This window comes from Balaenoptera acutorostrata, chromosome 1 (assembly GCF_949987535.1).
Source record: "Balaenoptera acutorostrata chromosome 1, mBalAcu1.1, whole genome shotgun sequence".
Classification (NCBI taxonomy): domain Eukaryota; kingdom Metazoa; phylum Chordata; class Mammalia; order Artiodactyla; family Balaenopteridae; genus Balaenoptera; species Balaenoptera acutorostrata.
In genome coordinates, this window is record NC_080064.1 from 161,701,462 (window position 1) to 161,719,565 (window position 18,104).

At 48.3% G+C, this 18,104-nt stretch overlaps 1 protein-coding gene across 19 annotated transcripts in view; it reads right to left on the bottom strand.

Moving 5' to 3' along the window:
* The window catches only part of LOC103002418 (ras-related protein Rab-7b), an 84,939-nt gene that overhangs the window by 52,606 nt on the left and 14,229 nt on the right, over positions 1 to 18,104 (bottom strand). For 3 of the 19 annotated variants that reach the window (XR_009008512.1, XR_009008506.1, XR_009008498.1), the window contains exons 5-7: positions 9,778 to 9,903; positions 2,249 to 3,538; positions 553 to 1,279 (exon numbers count right to left, since the gene is read on the bottom strand). Coding sequence is in view for 4 of the 19 variants with exons in the window: in XM_057547569.1 (XP_057403552.1) it covers positions 13,896 to 14,011; positions 14,552 to 14,648 (213 nt within the window). In the remaining 15 variants the exon portion in view is untranslated. Of the gene's footprint in view, positions 1 to 552; positions 1,280 to 1,438; positions 3,539 to 6,981; positions 7,101 to 9,777; positions 9,904 to 10,342; positions 14,012 to 14,551; positions 14,649 to 18,104 lie in introns of those variants that run through there. The other 16 variants (XM_057547569.1, XM_057547567.1, XR_009008517.1 and 13 more) reach the window with 15 other exon arrangements.

The following is an 18,104-nucleotide window of genomic DNA, read 5'->3' on the forward strand; positions in this document are numbered from 1 at the left end:
AGCTGTAGAAACTTGCAATTCTTTCAACAGAGGTAGGGGATGGGGTCGTGGAACAGAGGTGGTTGCCCCATTTGTGGGTAATCCAGTCACTGAGCTTTCCCCGTTAGAATTTACACTTCCCAGCCCTCACTGGAAGGAAAACTCCCTCCCTTAATATGATACCTTAGCATGAGCCCAAGGGGGCACTAGACCATCTATAGGCTTCCAGAAGGGGACCCCTCTTCCCTCCCTGGGAGGTGACACACGCTCTCAATATGATCCCCATGGAGGCATAGATGTTAAAAGCCATTTAAGGACCGTTGCTGGGACTCATTCATTTGGCCCAGTGACTGCATGTAGTAGGTGCACAACAATCTTTTTAAATCTCCCAGAGGAGGCAGCACCTTAGGCGTGGCCAGCTTGGGCTTCCTCAGCCTCTTTAGTTTCTGCTTCCCCTCCCCCAAGGATGCCACAATTTCTGAAGCCTGTCTGGTTCCGCTTGCTGGCCCTGCCCCCTGCCCCTCTCCGCACCTCAGGAGAAATGAGATAGGGTTAAAGGAGAGAGTGACTCACTGAAGAGGGTCTCCAGGCGGATCATACAAGCAAGGAAGCTGTCAAAGTCGATGCCAAGTTTGCTGCATGCATACTGCATGGTGATGGTCTGCTGTACCTGGTTGTTGAGGGTGAAACCTACGGGCAGAGGGGGGCCAAGGTTATAGGTGCAGTGGGGGGCTCGGCCCTGTCTACAGCAGAAGTCAGGGCTGATTCAGGCCTGACTCTGCCCCCTACAAAAGATACCAGAAGGGTCTGGTCATCCAATCAGTCTCCTTATAGATAATCCTCAACAGGATGAGCCTTCTCCCTGATCCAAGAATAAGACCTGTAGCTCCAGCACTAACTCAGCTGTGCATCACATTGGCCACAGCAAGAAAAAACAGGGAAGGTGAGGGGACGGCCTCTCCTGCCCATCCCGTTCACAGCCCCGTCCACTGTGATTGCTGTCACCTTCCCAGTAACAGGCAAAGTCCTTGGAAAAAGTCTAAAGAATCCAGCAACATTCCCTCCTCCCCCCGCCTGAGTGAGCCAGAGCCCCCGAAGCAGCTGCTCCTTTAACCCCGTCCTGTGTGAGCGAAGAACAGACGCCCTCAGGCCACCTACATGCAGAGGTGGGTCCAAATCCAAAGCTGAACCCCGGGAGCTGTGCAAACAAAGAAGAGAAAGGGAAATCTCTCCCAGCAGCCTCAGGAGCAGCGGATTAAAGTTCCACAAACAACTTGATGTACCTGCATCTGTGGAATACCTGAATAGACAACAAATCATCCCAAATTGAGGAGGTGGACTTTGGGAGCAACGATATATATATTTTTTTTACCGTCTTCTCTTTTTGTGAGTGTGTATGTGTATGCTTCTGTGTGTGATTTTGTCTGTATAGCTTTGCTTTTACCATTTGTCCTAGGGGTTCTGTCTGTTTGTTTTTTTTTTTTTTTTTTTTTTTTTTAGTATAGTTTTCAGCACTTGTTATCATTGGTGGATTGTTTTTTGGTTTGGTTGTTCTCTTATTTCTTTCTTTCTTTTTTTTTAATTACTTTAAAAAAATTTTTTAATTATTTTTGTTTCTAATTTTAATTATTTTATTTTATCTTTTTCTTTCCTTCTTTCTTTTTTTCCCCCTTTTATTCTGAGCTGTGTGGACGACAGGCTCCTGGTGCTCCAACCAGGTGTCAGGGCTGTGCCTCTGAGGTGGGAGAGCCAAGTTCAGGACATTGGTCCACCAGAGACCTCCCAGCTCCATGTAATATCAAACGGCAAAAATCTCCCAGAGATCTCCATCTCAACGTCAAGACCCAACTCCACTCAACGACCAGCAAGCTACAGTGCAGCACACCCTATGCCAAACAACTATCAAGACAGGAACACAACCCCACCCATTAGCAGAGAGGCTGCCTAAAATCATAATAAGGTCACAGACACCCCAAAACACACCACCAGATGTGGACCTGCCCACCAGAAAGACAAGATTCAGCCTCATCCACCAGAACACAAGCACTAGTCCCCTCCACCAGGAAGCCTACACAACCCACTGAACCAACTTTAGCCACTGGGGCCAGACACCAAAAACAACAGGAACTACGAACCTGCAGCCTGCAAAAAGGAGACCCCAAACACAGTAACTTAAGCAAAATGAGAAGACAAAGAAATACACAGCAGATGAAGGAGCAAGGTAAAAACCCACCAGACCTAATAAATGAAGAGGAAATAGGCAGTTTACCTGAAAAATAATTCAGAATAATGACAGTAAAGATGATCCAAAATCTTGAGTCCTCAGATAAATTAATCTTTTCACTGTTCCTGGAACACAAGTTTGTCCTCGATCTGGGGCCTTTGTCCTTGATGCAACCTCTCCTCAGAATGTTCTTTGTCAAGTTCAGGTGGCAGCCCCTTTCTCATTCTCTAGCCTTTGAGCCAATGTCACCTCCCCAGGGAAGCCTTCATGGACTACTTCGTCTGAAACAGCACCCAACTGTCCCTCTCTATCCCATTACCTTGTTTCACTTTGTTCAAGCACTTACCTGCTATTTGAAAATACCTGTTTAAATTCTGTGTTTCCTGCCTCTCTCCCTCGCCAGAATGTCGGATCCAGGAGAGCAAGGTTGGTTACATTTGTCACTGGACCTCAATGCATTGTACATAGTAGATACTCAAAAATACTTGTTGAAAGAATAGTAAATGTATCTCAACAAGAGCAACTGAGATTCAAGCAGAGGTTCTGGTCCTCAAAACCACACTGATGTGGGCAGGGCACATGTGACTCCCATTTGACAGATGAATAAGCTGAAGCTCAAAGAGAGTTATGGGAGTTGCCTGAGCACCAGCAGGGAGAAATGCACCAGTCCCCGGTGGGTTTCTCCTGCGCTCCCTCAGTCCTGCATTCTGGAGGGGACAAACGGGAGTGTCCCCGGTCTGAACAGCTGCTGCCAGGGGTGGAGGTAGACCCTCACTCCCTGGCCCCGGTTACGAGGGAGCCTGAGCTGTACCCTTGTCCAAAGCTGTGCTGTGGCTCTTGGGGGGGTGTGGTGGTTGGGCTGAGGAAGGCCAATCCGTAGGAGAATATAACAGGACTCCAGAGAGAGCGGCCTGTCTGCAGAGATGTGCATTCTGGAGCAGGGGTGTGGCTGGGAAGGGCGTGTGGCAAGAAAGCTGGAGTCCACGAGGGAATCGTGACTCCTCTGGGGTTTGGCTGTGGCATCCGGGGTTTCATCCAGGCTCAAGGGCCCAGCCCCGGCCTCTCTACACTCAGCCTGAGGCAGGGCCGCCCTCTGGTTCTGGGTCCCGCGCAGATGTGAGGGATTCAGGGCTCTGGCCGCAGAGCCTGGACTGCCATCTGAGCTTCGGCGGGCAGTGGGGCTGTTGGGGGCCCAGGATGACCAGGCCTTGTGCATGCTCTGTCCCTGGGTGTGCAGAGCGGGAGTCTGGAAGGTCAGCAGCAGCTGCTCTTGGACTGGCCTTCTGGTGAGAGCTTGATGGAGTCTGTGAGGTAATTCTCTAAGACGCTTCGATACTGGAGAAGGAAAAGAGGAGTCAGCGTTTGCATCCTGGCAGGCAGAGCCCCACCTGCCCTCTATTTCTTAATGGCCAATGGTGGTCGGGCTTTCTGTTCCCCCACCTTGTGCAGCTGGGAAACTGAGGCCCAGGGGAGGAAGTCTTCCCTGCCCCCTCCTTCCTCACCTCCTCCTCCAGCTCCTTCCCAGGAGCCCAGAGCAGGTGGGCGGCTGCATTAGAGGCCCAGGTCTCCTGACCTCCAGCCAGGTCCCGTAAATTGCCATTCTCCAGAGGGGACAACTGAGGTGACGTTTGCCCTCAGGCAGAGATGATGACGGCCCACTCCTCATTTCTGCAGGAAACCTCTCCCTGCAAACGTCCCCACACCCCAACCTTCTCTCACCATGCCCACCTCTCAACCTCCCACCATTCTCTGAACTTCCCATGTCCAGGGAGCCCTCCCTAAAATAGACTCGATGTTTCTACTGGGCCTTTTTGCTTCTTTGCCCACCCTCCCAAAGTCTCCTGTCCCAATGATGTCCAGAGAAAGCCCCTTCTCAATCTAGCAAGCCACTCCCCACCCCGCTGGCCACTCCTCACCTATGACCCACCCAGCTTGGTTCAAGGGTGAGGGCGGGGGAGGGCATCCTTCCTCAAGGAGATGGGTTCTACACACTGAAGGGTCTCTTCTTCGAGGGATCACTTTCCTTGGCCAAGGCTCCCCCCAGTCTCCGAGCTCCCAGCCTTCATGTTCTCCCGGCAGCTGGTGGTGTGTGTGAGGGTGAGTGGGTAAGTGGACACGCTGGTGTAGACCTGAGCTGGACAGAGCCCCCTGTGGGGCTGCCTGTCTCAAGTGCCCCTCTGAGGGGACAACTTCCAGAAGAGCGGTTGTGCCTGCACTGATTTTTTTCTCCTCCATGGCTCCTGGGCTCCGGCCATGGTGCCCAGCTGGTGAATGTCAACCAAACCCTTAGTGCCGGTGACTCTGGACCCCAGGAGGCTGTGTCAGACCTGCCTGTGTCACCCTCATGATGGTCACCCCCCAAGACACATGAGAAGGTCCCCTGATGCCCCATCACTCGCTGCCACCACCAGACAGTGAGCAGTAGGTTAGCCTGACAGCACAGAGCTCAGGGCACCGGGCCTGGGACCCAGCCCTTCTTCCCACTGTTTGCTTCTTGAAGAGCCCCCATTTCTCACCCACTGCCTGGTAGGGTGTCCGGGCCAGCAGAGCACCAGCTACCCTTAGTCAGCCTGGATGATGGGCCTTGAGTAGCCCTCAGCAAATTCTTTGGCGCTATTAGAATTTTATTTGTTATATATATATATATATATATATATATATATATATATATATATATATATATATATATATATTTGCATTAGGAAAGATTAGTGTTGGGGAGTGGGGGGCAGTGTCTCCCAATGAAAGCCTGGCCCTCTGGGGATGTCTCCACACCCCAGTTCCATCTTCCCCTGCGCTGGGGAGGATCCTAGCCCACTGCTTGGCGACCTGGCCCCACGCACCACAGGCCTTCCCCAGCCCTTCACCCTGAAGGAGCAGAGTCCTTCCCTGAGGTGCCTGAGGCTCCTTCCCCCAGCACTGCCCAGGTCTGCTGTGCGGGCTCGGGGCTGCACCGCCCGGGACACCATCCAGTCCTCCAGTTGGCCCCATCTGCAGGGCCCGCTCACTCCCCTGAGCTGGTTGTAGTTAAAATCCTGACCCTTCTGAGCCTCACAGGGAGGGACAAGGAGAAGCAGAGCATTACTGTTTAAGTCCCGTTTTAAGCTGACTGATCCACTTCTCCCAGAAAGACAGGCTTTTGAAAAGATTCTCTGATTTTTGTACTTTCCTGGTCCCCGTCTCACCATAAACATCAAAGAGACCTTGCCTGGGATCAGGAACTTTCCTAGCTGGGTCTTTTGGACCCAGGGGGCAGGGCCTGTTGATTCATCACCCCTGGGTATGCCTCACCCTCACATCCACAGAAGGCCCAGCTGGGATCATGAACAGAGCCCGTGACTTGTCCTCGATGCCAGCCTTTGGGAGGGAGAGTCTAAGCTGAGGGCTTTCTGAGTTGCTTTGCACTTTATCCGAGGAACAAACAGTGCTGCCTTTGAAGGTGTGAGAAATGCCCTCGTTCATTCCACCGGCAAAGCCTGAGGTCTTCATGCCAGCTCTCTTCACCCAATAATAGTCACATCCTCCCCAGGTCCAAGTCAGCTCTGAGCTCTTCCCATTTACGACATCATTTCACTCGATAATGGCATCATCTCGCTCCTCAGGTTTCCTGCAAACCTTCCAAGTCACTGGCAGTCCATAATTAGATTTCCTGTGTAATTCTTTTCTCCAGACCCCAGTCGTCTTAGCAAGTATGTGCATGTCTAACTGTAAAGTAACACCATAGTATCCTAATGCATCATTTCAGTGGGGATGTGACTGTGGGAGTCTGTCTCTCCAAGCCTGGTCACCTCATAGCCCTGACTTTAGATCCTACATCCTGACGACTTCATAAAAGTCCTATAATTTCACTAAGCTTACTTGCCTGTCAGCCTGCTTCCCTCCCGGATATGGCAAGTTTGTCTTTCTCTAATTAATCCAAAAGGAACTGGGCTTCCATGCTGCAGCTCATGCCGGGCCTGACCAGCCCCAGCAGGGTTGGTATTGCCAACTTGGTAGAGCAAAATCCCGTCATCCCAAATCCCCCAAAGCAGGTGGGTGTCCCTTCTTTGATTATGAGGGCATTCTTAGTCATATTTTGGAATAACTAAATACCCTAATCCTTGAAGGTGGCCAGATTGGGAAACTAAAGTAACTAACTACCTTCTCTCCTTTCAAAATGTAAACCGAGTATCTCTTCTGGTGGTCTACCTGTAAGCTGCTGTTTCCATCCAGAGCTCACGGCAGAACTCAGACATTCCAAGGAACCTCAAGGAACCCCAAATGCCATGTGCTCCATTGCCTCCTCCTCTTGGGACGCTTTTGCTTTCCCCTCTTTTCTATCTTGGTCTATAGCATCACTAATCAATCATCCCTCCGTTTGCCAAGCTAGAAACCTCGGTATCAATCTCAACAGCTCCTGATTCCTTCTCTCCTACATTTGATAATCATCAACCCCTGATGGTTCTCCCTCCAAAGTCTCTTTAATCTATACCGTCCTTGCCATCTTCATCTTCTCATGTCCGGACCTTCTGAACCACACATCAAGCCCATCCTCCCTGCAGCATGAAACTTCCCTGCTGAAAGCCCTTAGCCATAGCTTTCATTTAAAAATAGCTACCTTTTATTTAATGCCTTCTCTGTGCTACCATGTTATTTTATTTAGCCCTGGCAACAACCCTATGAAGAAGATACTATTACTTGTACTTTAAAGGGAAGGAAGTGATGGCTTAGGGGAGGCTGTATGACTTGTCAGGGACACAGTGAGTAAGAGGTAGAGCCAGGATTTAAGCCAGACTCACCCGGCTTCAGAGCCCAGCTCTTCCCACCCCAGGCTGCGGCTCCCTCCTTATTCTAGCAGCACCTCTCACGTCTTCCTCTCCAAATACTCTGGGCTGGTGTGAATGAGCACATGACCTTCCTGGGAAGGAGGGGAGAGGTACTTGTAGGAAATGTCCCTGAAAACTCCTGTTTGATTTTAAAGTATAGATTTGGAAACTCCAGTTTCACCTTAAAAATCCATGTGAGAATTTACATTCTGTGCTCTAGTAATTATGTTTATTTTAGGGTGACATGTTTCTCTTCCAGATTTCTGAATAATAGAGACCTTGCTGGAAGATGCGCCCTGCCGGCCTCCAGGTCCCGACTGGGCCCCTGTGTGCCCTGGGAGTCTGGCAGCGGGTCTAGAGGTCATGGGCCTACAGCATGAAGTCCAAGGTCTGGTTGGGGCTCACCAGGCCTTCATGGTCTGGTGCTGTTGGCCTTGAGAGCCCCATCGCTCACCTCGGCCCAGCGGCCCCACTTCCCTCCATGCCACGGTTCTTCCTCTTACAGACGGAGCCCACAGTGGTCCCTCACATGAGCACTGTGGACTCACGCCTGGGCCTCTGCGACGCCCTTCTCTCCGCCCTTCTGCGGCTCTTGCTCATGCCTTCAACGGCCTACCATGTCCCCCATGCAAACTGCATATGACCTTTCAACCTCCAACTCACACGCCACCTCTCTGGGCAGGCATCCTTGCCCACCCTCGCCACCAGCACCTCTGAGCCACCTCGATGCCTTGGCCATGTCCCTTCCCCGCCCCGGCCCATGGCACTTACCTCACTCCATGACAGTCTATTTGTTTTCTTTTTTGTTTTGTAAATCTGTATTTTTTGTCTTTTCCATTATGGCCTATTACAGGATATTGAATATAGTTCCCTGTGCCAGACAATAAGACCTTGGTGTTTCTCCATTCTATACATACTAGTTTGCATCTGCTAACCCCGAACTCCCAGTCCTTCCCCCCCCTCCCCCCTCCCCCCGCTTGGCAACCACAAGTCTGTTCTCTCTGCATGACCTCCTATTTCGGATGCCTTACTCCTTTACCTGACCGTGGGGCCACTGAGGTCCACATCTCCAGCCCTAGCCTGACAACTCAAGAATGTTTATGGGATGGCATTATTTCCATCTTATGAGGAAATTGAGGCTCAGAAAAGTCATATGTCTTGCCCAGGGGTCCACTTGAAAGCATGTGGGCGGGATCAAACCCAGGTCAGTCTGACTGCAGGTATCACACCCGTGACCGCCAAACTTCTCATCAGTAAATTTCCCCCATCATTGTGAGGGACTGACATGGGGTCGCCAATCCATTCTTTTGCCAAGTAAGGACAATGGAAAAAAAAACAAGCAGACAAACTACCATCCACTAACATCACTGTGTCATAAAAGTGACACAGCAGGAAGGACATAGTTTCAAGAATGAAGGACACTCCTTCTCCAGAAAGGACAGAGGCTAACTACGCACAGACACTGGCTGGCTGTGGGCTGACGGAGCTTCCCTGCGACTAAGCACTTGGCGATCACTGCCCTGTGTTCGTGGAGGCTCAGTGATCACGCGTCACGCTACGAGGTCAAACAGCATCCCTCACCTTCCAGGGGACGGCATGAGCAGGCACGTCTGTGTTACTGACTGTGTGATAGAGCAGCACTTCTTGACCATGTGCTGGAGAGAGCCGCCCCTCTGCTTCCTTTTAACATGACACAGTGAGGGCTGGGGGCCAGGAGGGGAAGCATTAATAATAGCGCATGGGGGCAAACTCTGAGATTAAGGCAATGGGGTGTAAGGATGGCAAGCTCGAGCCCTCTCCCTGGGCAGCTGCTAGGGGTGGCTGCTGTCCCTCTCCGTTGTGGACAACCCGCAGGGCAGGGCCAGGCAGACCCTGTGACAGCAGGCCCTTCCACAGAGGGGAGCCCTCCGATTGCCCATCCTCATTCGCTCCTTTCCTCAATTCAGAATCACTGCCGTGATGACCTTCTCCCCATTTCTAAGAAGCCCACCTTGATTGCATATGGCAGAATAATGAAACTTGCTGAGCCCCTCCCCGTGCCAATCTCTCACGGACACTCTTCAGAGTTTCTGAACTCTATATCAGAATGGCATTAAAACCCTGCTAATACTTCCAGGTGGCCTTCCCTGGTCTTCCTCTTCTCTCTCTCCCCTGCAGTGTGGGCTGTGTGTCCCTCCTCTGGGGCCCCATCACCAGTCCTTGCCCACCATACAGAGCCTGCCCTGCAGCCACTCCTGGGCCGATCTGTCTCCCTTACGAGAGCAAGGGACCCCGGAGCCCTGTACGGGACCTGACACACGTGACATACTCAACACATGCTTGTTGAGAGACTACACCAAGTGGTCTACATCTAGCCATCATTTTGATTGGAGGATGACAGCAACTCCCGCAGGCTTCATTATTCCACTTGGACCAATACTTGGCACCTTGGGGCTTCTCTCCCATCAGTGGGGACTGAACTAGAGCATTACTTCTCAAACTCTTACTAAATTAGAGTCTCCAGGGGTGAGGTATAGAACTGTTATTTTTTAGAAACTCCACAAATGATAATTAGCCGGATTGAGGGACCACTGATGATGGATTCTAAGAAAGCTTTATGCCTCTGGCATTCTGTGGTTACAGAATTGGAGTACCGTTGAGCCCATTCAACAACTAATTAATTAAGATGATGAGCAATCCTGTCCCACCCACGTCCCTCCCGATATATACTTTTCTGGACGCTCCTGAGTTCCCCCATCCTAGGGGGCAGCCCTGGCAGGTGCCACTCACCCTTGACAGAGCCCGACTGGCCAGCATCTCGAAGGCTTGTACCACATTGATGTCATTCTTGGCACTGACTTCAAAATAGGGAATATCCTTCTCTTTACACCAGTCTTGGGCTACCTCCTGTGGCACCTGCATGAGAGGAAGAAATGATCACTGTTCCTGTGTCCCCATCCCCACCATGATTATCACCATCACCACAGCCCCACCTTCCCCACCACCACTCTCATTTATTGAGAACCTTCCATGTGTCTGTAAGTTTACAGGTGTTATTATTATTTTTAAAATTAATTAATTAATTTATTTATTTATTTTTGGCTGTGTTGGGTCTTCGTTGCTGCGCACGGGCTTTTCTCTAGTTGCGGCAAATGGGGGCTACTCCTCGTTGCGGTGTGTGGGCTTCTCACTGCAGTGGCTTCTCTCGTTGCGGAGCACGGGCTCTAGGCACACGGGCTTCAGTAGTTGCGGCTCACGGGCTCAGTAGTTGTGGCGCACGGGCTTAGTTGCTCCACGGCATGTGGGATCTTCCCGGACCAGGGCTTGAACCCATGTCCCCTGCACTGGCAGGCGGATTCTTAACCACTGCGCCACCAGGGAAGCCCCACGTGTTATTTTTTAACATAAGCCAATGAAGTGGCTATTGTTAGCTCCATTTTACACACGAGGAGACCGAGGACTGGAGTGTGTGGGGCTGAGCAGGGCTTGAATACAGCCTTGGCAGAATTAGAGCCCTCTGCACTATCCCATCTTCTTAAGGTCTACACTAGGAGCTTCCTACTGCCATTGACTCCTTCCTCAGTCCCTTCAAAGGGAGGTGGACATAACAGACACTAGCCAGGGAGGGAGGGCTTCCTTCTCCTGAGCTGGCTGACCAGGCCCACGCTGCTGGGCAGAGACTCAGGTCCCTGTTAACCCTTCTTCCCCAGGGTAGAGTCTTTGGAACAGTTGGTAAGCTCCCACTCTGGGCCAGATACTAGGTTAGACATCTGATCATATTTACTCACTTAATCCTCTAACAACCTTGTGAAATGGGTCTTTTTAGCTTCACTTTATAGATAAGAACACTGAGCCTCAGGGAGTTTCCGCAGCTTGCCTCAGATCACACAGCTAAGAAAGGCTGCAGCCAGCCACAGCTCAGTGCTCCCATGGCACCTGCGCTGCCCTCTTCAGGGCACTGCACAAGAATTGTGCTGCTGTTCTGTCTCTCCCACCGGACTGCAGGTTTCTTGAACTCAGGGTCAGGACTTTTAGCTCTTGGCCTGGCACCATGAGCCACTCAGTACAGGCTGAATGAATACGTCTCTACCCAAATGCAAACGCCAGTCACAGTTTGAGGATGCTAGATTGGAGAATGTTCTGGCAGCCCTGTGGGTTACTTCCAAAGACAATTGGTTCAACTGAGTTTAGTCTAATCAATTATTTTGGGGAAGAGGGAATGACCATATATTGATATTTGCTGTGCCTGATACTTTATAACCATTATTTCACTTTAAGGGAGCCAAGGTTTTTCTCCTGGAGAAAGAATCATTCTGCCCCTTTCCCTGAACCCAGGGCAGCCAGGGGGAGATCTGAGACTGTTCCTTGTCAAATTGTCTCCTGCAGGTTCTGGGAAGTCTAGCTTACTGGGATTAAAGGAACCATCACTGTCCCCTGTCTCTTTGGCCTTTGCTGTCCCGGCCTCAGGAGTGGCAGCAGGGCCCAGGGGCTCATGGCTCTCTTTCACAAAGCCTCTGTTGTCCAGTGGCATTGCTCTGGTATTGTGAGGCTCGCTTCCTAAGACTGGAGGGGAGAAACTGGGGTCAGCTAAGCAGTCTGCCCTTTGGGGAGCCCGGATGACACCTCTGGCCCCCCACGCTCAGTCTCCCCGGAGCTGCTGCACTTGAGCAGAGCAGGGAGAGAGTCCAGGCCCTGGTCTTGGCCTCTGATCTCTAAGGTCCTCCTGCCTTTTGGGGCGAGGGGCCCCCGAACTGGCCACGACTGCTCTCTTCTGTGGAGCATAGATGTCCCTGGTCTGGTGAGCATCCAAGAAGCCTCACAGCTCCGGGAAAATCCTGAACTATTTGGATGAAGAATCAAGGATGGCCACATGGCTGATTATTATTTTCCTCACTAGTAACACACAAATAAATAATCATTAGGAATTAACAGGTTGTCATAATACCTTGATGGCATCTTTGGAATCCCAAAGGTTTTGCATCTTTTAAAGTTCTTTAAAAGACCTTAGGGTGGGCTTCCCTGGTCGTGCAGTGGTTAAGAATCCACCTGCCAATGCAGGGGACACGGGTTCGAGCCCTGGTCCGGGAAGATCCCACATGCTGCGGAGCAGCTAAGCCCGTGCGCCACAACTACTGAAGCAGGTGTGCCTAGAGCCCACGCTCCGCAACAAGAGAAGCCATGGCAATGAGAAGCCCGCGCACCTCAACGAAGAGTAGCCCCCACTCGCCGCAACTAGAGAAAGCCCACACGCAGCAATGAAGACCCAATGCAGCCAAAAATAAATAAATAAAAGAAAGAAAGAAAGAAAAGAAAAGAAAAAAAGTTAAAAAAAAAAGACTTTAGGGCAAGGACTGGACTTACCCTTCTCATTGCTCCCCCTTCTTTATATCCTGCCGCCGCCCCGCGGCCACCAGCTAATGAGCATTTTTCCGGGCACATCATCGGTGCTCAGGAGTTGCAGGAAAAATGGTAGTAAATTGCAATGAAGTCAAGTGCCTCTGATTCTCCAAGAGGCAGGGAGAGTCTTCATATGCTATGGCATGAGAAGCTGAAGCCCAGACTGGTGCCCAAGGTCACCCGGAGACAAAGCTAGGAAGACAAGCCCACACCTACAGCCCGATGACCTCTCTGTCCCTTCTCTACCACTGACAGTGACTGGGCCTGCCCAGAGTCCGGTTATGACAGACATTTTCTCTCACTTCTCCCGGCTCATTCTCTGTCTGGTTTTTATGGAGTGATTAAATACACACTCTAGAATGTCAGTTGAGATTGTGTTGCAAATTAACATTCCTTTTATATCCCCTCACCTCTCCCACTCAACCTCAGAATGTCGCCCTGCGAAGAAAATGACCCACACAGCACTTTTCCCTTCCAATTCTAGTTACAGCTTCATGATGTTAAAAATCATCTTGTCTTCTTTTATTTATAAAATAACAGCTATTTATAATTTAGGCTCTGACTGTGGAAATAAACTCAGGGTGTCAGCCGTGGGGACATGGGAAGTATGAAAATTTTGAAGTGTTACTTCCATTGATTTTGTTTTGGCTGACAACATACTATTAACATTTTACTTTCCCTGTTACAATTTGGCTTGTTCATCAGAGGTCAAATGTTTGACAAAATTAGTCCACTTTGCAGACTTTTATTTATGATGCTTTTCCATCTCACATGCATTTTTTTTTAATCAATAAAAATGTAATAGTATTTATTTATTAGAAGAGTAATACATGGTAAAAGTACAAAAAGTATAAAAGCATAAAATGTGAGGGCTGGTCCCTGTTCCCAGAGGTAATTACTGTTAATAGCTTCTTATGTACATTCCAAAAGTTTTATATTACGCAGCTTCTTAAATAATAATTTTTAAAAGTCTTGAACTATGGAAACATAAGTAAAAGAAAGCAAAATATAAAATTTATTCTTCTTAAGAGCAATTATATAAAATATGTATGTCTGTGCTTAAGGATTAAAAAATGTTTTCTATGATTTAAAAATTACAAACCTATTAAAGAAACCTTGGGAAATATATAAACCTGGAAGGGAAAAAAGGAATTACTGATATTCCCATGTGAATATCAACCATGTTAGTCTATTTCTGGCTAATCCTTTTTTTTTTAATAAATTTATATACTTTTAAATTTATTTATTTTTGGCTGCATTGGGTCTTTGTTGCTGCGCGAGGGCTTTCTCTAGTTGTGGTGAGCGGGGGCTACTCTTCATTGTGGTGCGCGGGCTTCTCATTGCAGTGGCTTCTCTTGTTGCGGAGCACAGGCTCTAGGCGCACGGGATTCAGTAGCTGTGGCATGCAGGCTTCAGTAGTTGTGGCTCATGGGCTCTAGAGTGCAGGCTCAGTAGTAGTGGCGCACGGGCTTAGTTGCTCCGTGGCATGTGGGATCTTCCCGGACCAGGGCTCAAACCTGTGTCCCTGCATCGCCAGGCGGATTCTTAACCACTGCGCCACCAGGGAAGTCCTTCTTACAATTCTTTACAGGACAGTTCAACCACTCTGGCTGACAAAATCTTTCCACTGAGAACAATGTGACACAGTAGAGAGAGACTCAGATTTGGAGTCAAAGTCCAAAGTTACTAGGTCAGCTGTAACTATGTGAGCTGAGATTATAAGAGTCAAGGTGACCAATCCCCCAAAAACTTTCTACGGGGTTTCATCAGTCATTGACATATAATGCAGATCAATTCCCCTATTTCATATGAAGAAACTTTTAAAACCACAGATGTTAAATAAGGAAATATGAAATATGCCCTGAAATATCAAAAAGGAGAACCCACCAACTCCCTGGAAAAGGGAAAAATCAACTTCATTAAATATGAAAAATACTTCAATTATTCATTTGGTCAGAAGGTAGTAATCAGCCCCATAAAGTCATAATATATGTTCAGTTGGATTCAGTAAACTTTGCAGACTAATCTTCTGAGTTCATTTTTAGATCAAAAATCATTCACTTGGACCACAGAGCCCCTGGGCCCTCAGGTAGAGAGAAGAAAAGGACAGCCTAGAGAGAAGGGAGCCCCTTTTCCAGGAGTTCAATCTAATCAACAAATGACTGACCTGCTTTTGCCCAAACCCATGGTATCCATATCACTTGAAGGAAATTGCTGGGTGAAACCATAGGTTGCAGTGCCTTAGGATCCGCCAGGTCCGAGGCCTGGGTAACACAAAGGAAATGACAAAATGGCTATTTCTGGAGGGTGATTTAGGTTCATTTGGTTGCTCTCCGTGTGGATATGAATCCTCTCCCCTGTTTCAGTAACGCAGACAAAGTTAACTAAGCTACAGTAGTAATTCTCAACTGAGGGTGATTTTCTCCCCCAGGAGACATTTGGCAATGTCTCCAGATATTTTTGGTCACAACCAGGAGGAGGGGTGTTGCTGGCATCTAGTGGGTAGAGGCCAAAGATGCAGCTAAATATCCTACAATACCCAGGACAGTCCCCCACAACAGGAAATTTCCCAGCCTAAAATGTCAGTAGTGCCAAGGTTAAGAAATCCTGAGTTAAAGCATCCTCTGGGTACCCAGTCCTGAAACAGGACTTGGATAAACAAAAGAAGACAATACTTAAAACACAGAACAGAATATAACAAGTGAGCTGTGTCACATAAACACTGCAGTGAAGTTTTGAAAAGGAGACAAATGTGGGCAACAGAGAATCTGAAACTATGTGGAGGAGGTACAATTATGCTGTTTTTAAAAGCATGGAATGAGGAAAAATGCTTTAGGGAAGAAGAATAGCTTGAGTAAGAGTACAGAAGTGGGAAGGAGCTGGGTTATGGAAGAAACAGCGAGGAGGCGAGGGTGGATGATGCAGGTGAGTTACAGACGAGGGCAAATTAACTGCAGGGAAATGGACTGGCCAGTTTGCTCATGCATGAAAGTACAGAAATGACCTAGATACCTAAGGTCTCTTTCACCATCAACATTCTATGATTCTAGAACAGCGGGTCCCAACTTTTTGTGCATCCAAGTAGCCTTAAGTTATTTCTAAAACTACAGATGCCTGAAGCCCACTCCCCAAGATTCTGATTCAGTAGGACTGAGGAAGAACCAGAACATCCGTATTTTTAAAGCCTTTTGCAACATGATAAATACAATGAACACTGTTGCATTAATATATATGAAACTTGTTGAGAGTAAACACTGAGTTCTCATCACAAGGAAAACGTTTTTTTCTACTTCTATAATTTTTTATCTATATGAGATGATGGATATCACTAAACCAACTATGGTCATCATTTCATGATGCATGTAAGTCAAATCATTATGCTGTACACCTTAAACTTACACAGGGCTGTATGCCAATTATATCTCAAAACTGAAAGAAAAAAAGGAAAATCTGACACAGGCCAGAAAATCATCATTCTGACTCTTTACCCATTACAGTATTATCTGTATTACGTATTCAATGCTTCAGCTGAAGTAAAGTAATTCAACCTATTAACTCCCAACTCATGACTTTCTACTTTAACAATTATCTATGCCCTCTAACTCAATAATTCTGGGAGCCTATCCTAAATAACCAGAAAATAAAACAATGTTTTATTATATATTATACAACAAAGATATGTTATTTTTAACTTTTATTAAAATATAATTACAGTATCACTTTTAATGTCTAAAAATTGAATACAATATAAACGTTCCATCACAGTGAACAATTAAATAACGGCAAACTTATGACAGAATACTAATTAGCCACTAAAAATGACAATTACCTTTTAACAAAATAAAACACTTATAGTAACACTAAGGGAAAATATCAGGATACAAAACTACATATAAGGGTGTGTGTAGGACTCCATTTCTGTTAAAAATAGAGCTTAGAAACAAAACTAGAAGATTTGATTCAAACTGTTAACATTAGTTATCTTTAGGTTTGGGGATTATGGGTAACTTTATTTTCTTGTTTATAATTTTCCATGCTTTCCAAATTTCCTATAAAACATGTATTACTTTTCTAATTGGGGAGAAAAGTTGGCCTATTCTGCTGATATAGGCTGGACAGAAACAACAGTTTGTTCCAAGGCTAAAGAGATTTAAGTTTCAAAAATGTATCTATGAATTAATTCTTATGAATACTTATTGAAGGCCAAAAATTTTTAAAATAGATCAAGACCACTAAATTCCTAAATAGTGATGAATGTAACACAGCATCCACATTTTAGAGCTACTGTAAGGAAGCAATCCTATAAACTCATTAGGTGGGGAGTGTTTCCTATAAACTCATTAGGTGGAGATTTGAAGGCACTGTGGACAATTTCCATCAAAGCTGACTGAGCACAGGGCAGGCAGGATCTACCTGGGATTTGGTGACATAACTAACTCATCTCCTGCCATGAAGGGAGCTCATCAGGGCCAAGAGACTACCTACTTTATGGTAAAAGAAATAATGGCAGGATCTGTTGAAATTAACATGCTTTGAAAGACGGGGCAAATATAATCTAGAAAAGTAGTTACTAAAATGGAAAGGTGGGACATTTGAAATTATTGCAAACTCTTCAATATTTCCTGCAAGGATTAGCCAGTAGTGGGGTACTAGGCATCCAGGATTTTCAAAGATTTCGAATATTCTATCCTTTTGCCCCCAGAAGCACACTCAAACTCGTAGACCAGGTGCCTCTATTTTAAAATAATGAAAGTAGGGATGTGGTTAGAGCTATGAACTACCACAATCACAATGTTCAGACGGCAACTGAAAGCAGAGGTTCAAGTAATCCTAACTACATACGTCCAAGTATGCATAATCCCACTGCACATTCCCAGCACACCTCAGAGGTGCTCCGAGCAACGGAGACGCTGGAAGAACCTTCATCTTATTAACCTATCCCGCTGGTGGGACACAGGGCTCAGTCTCTGTTAACCTACAGGGGCTCCACAAACCAAGTCTGCCCCTCCTTCTGGAGGCCCAGGCCACAGCCGTGCAGGCACCTGGAGATCATTGGTAGGAAAAACACTCTTTAAAAATGAAACAAAACAAAACCCAAAAAGACAAACAAACCCGACTTCTCAAAAGCTTTTCCAACCTGGAGTGAGAAATAGTTGAACGCAGTGGCAGAATATCAGGATGTCTGAAAGCCCAGTTTCACCGAGTAAAAGACCTGGAATGCGGCAAGTTAACTCAAAGGCCCGGGGCTGCACTAGACGTGGTGTGGTTGCAAAGACCGCCCAGACCGGCCCACAGTCTGGCCTCTGAACCGGTCGGCGGCCCGGGGAAAGCAGCCCGCGTCCCGCCGCCGGGAGAGGCCTGAGCGGCCGCTGCGCCCCTAATAGACCTGGGGCCCGGCCGACCGCAGACTGCCCACCAGGTGCCCCGACTCGGGGCCGGGAAGCTCGTCCGGGGCAGGCGCGTTACCTGCAGCAGATGCAGCTGGGCCACGAGGCGCCGCGGCAAATGGAGGAAGCAGTCGCGAGCGTTGGTGAAGACCACGGTCACAGCCGCCCCGTCACCCCCAGCACCCGCCAGGCGACCGCTGCCCCACATCATCCGCAAGCGCTGTTCCCGCGGCCGCACCCTAGCCGACCGGGGCTAACCCGGCAGGCCGAGGACGTCGGAGCCGGAGAAGATCGATCGGCCCCGCCCCTAGCCCCGCCCCCTGCCCTGCCGCG